The sequence below is a fragment of the Cupressus sempervirens genome, chromosome 8 (genome assembly GCF_028749045.1).
Source record: "Cupressus sempervirens isolate cs-2001-9-10 chromosome 8, ASM2874904v1, whole genome shotgun sequence".
NCBI lineage: Eukaryota > Viridiplantae > Streptophyta > Pinopsida > Cupressales > Cupressaceae > Cupressus > Cupressus sempervirens.
Genome location: NC_143125.1, coordinates 198,874,906 through 198,876,698, shown reverse-complemented (window position 1 = coordinate 198,876,698; position 1,793 = coordinate 198,874,906). Strand labels below are relative to the sequence as shown.

The 1,793-nt window shown below is 38.5% G+C and overlaps 1 protein-coding gene across 1 annotated transcript; it reads left to right on the top strand.

The window, feature by feature from the left end:
• Positions 1-907: 907 nt before the first annotated feature.
• LOC149542204 (uncharacterized) lies at positions 908-1,561 on the top strand. Its single transcript, XM_089795698.1, has one exon. The coding sequence runs from the start codon at positions 908-910 to the stop codon at positions 1,559-1,561; it is 654 nt and encodes a 217-aa protein (XP_089651824.1).
• The last annotated feature ends 232 nt before the right edge of the window (positions 1,562-1,793 follow it).

Sequence of the window (1,793 nt, the reverse complement as noted above, 5' to 3'; positions counted from 1 at the left end):
AACACGAGATGGGGAAATATCATGAAGGCTAAATATTTGTCTAATGCCTCCTTTAGCCGAAACCTATATAATAATGACCTCCTGGGAGGTTCAAAGATTTGGCAGAATATTGTTAGGAATAGAGGTTTGCTGAGAGAAGGATTGAGGTGGATTGTGGGGAATGGCTTCAATATCAGATTTTGGGAAGATAGGTGGATGGATGGGAAACCATTGGCCTTGAGTAAATATAGTGGTTTAATGGAACTTCTCAAAGAGGATATAGGGGAAAAAGTTTGGGACTATATTGATTAGGGGAGGGGGTGGAAGAAGCTTCATAAGGAGGGCTACTCACATGAGGATGTTATTCCCTTAAAGGAACTGGAAGAATTGATAAAAGAACAGAGACTCCCCTTATTGCCTTAGGAGGATATTATGGATTGGGACCTTACCCCAAATGGGAACTTCACTATAAAATTTGCATATACTTTCATGTTCAGTAAGGATCCTAGCCCAATTCTGTGGCGTAAGGTATGGATTACTAACCTTATTCCAAAAATCAATTTCTTTTGGTGGACAGCATAGCATGGCAAAATTTTAACACTTAAAAATTTGAAAAAAAAGGGGGTTCTATATAACAAACCGTTGTTGTATGTGTAAGGAAAAGGAAGAAAGTATTTCCCACCTTTTCATAGAATGTCAGTTTACTTTAGGGATCTGGACTAAGGTTTGGGAAAGATTTGGTGTGGCTTGGGTTATGAAGGATAACTTGGGCCAGTTTGTGGAGTGTTGGGATTGCCCCTTTTACCACCCAAGATTAGTTTTTTTATGGAATATTATTCCACCATATGTTTGTTGGCACATATGGAAAGAAAGAAATAATAGGATATTTAGGGAGGAAAGTAAGGCAATGAAAGTAGTTTTTGGAATAATGAATAAATTGTTAAAGGAAAATTTAAGAGTGGCTAAATGTAAAATGCCAAAGGAGGAGCTAGGTAGACTTGAAGGCCTGGTGGCTAAAAATTGGGGTTGTCAAGAGGATTTCTTCCTTTTTGATAACTTAGCTAGGAGGGGGAGACAACAGACAAAATGGAGACCTCCCACCATAACACAGTATAAACTAAACTTTGATGGTGCTACAAAAGGAGGATTTGGAGTGGGTAGAGGTGTGCTGCGGGACATGAATGGTGATGTGTTGTTGGTTTATGCAGGTAAGGTGGGGAATGGTAGCAATAATGTGGTAGATGTTATGGCGTTATTATGGGGTCTTCAACTCTCTAGGAAAAGACAAATTATGGAGTTAACAATAGAAGGGGACTCCAAATTAGTGATTTATTTGGTTAAGGGGGAGCCTAGATCAGGATGGAAGATTAGAAATATCATCTTGGATACTAAGAAAATCTTGAATGAAATGAAAATGGCCCACCTGCAGCACATCCACAGGGAGGGCAATCAAGTGGCAAACACGGCAGCTGCCATGGGGTTTAATGCAATGGCAATCGCGTGTTGGGAGAATTTAGCTAATCTTAATGAAGATTTAAGGGTGTTGATATCCAAGGAAAAAGGCAGGATAAATTCAAGATGAAGTCTATAAACTTTAAAAGTAAGGCCAAATTTGGAAAGATGGTGATTTTAGTCGCTAAATTAAACTATGGCATTTTGGAAGTAAAGGGTAGATGTGGTCGTACAAACGGCAAGTGGAGTGATTACGAATTAAGAAAAATGTCTTTTCATAATTATGGAAACCCATTGCAAGTTTCAAATTTCTCTCCAAAGGGAAGTATGAAAGATATTATTAATCAAGGTGTCAGAAATCG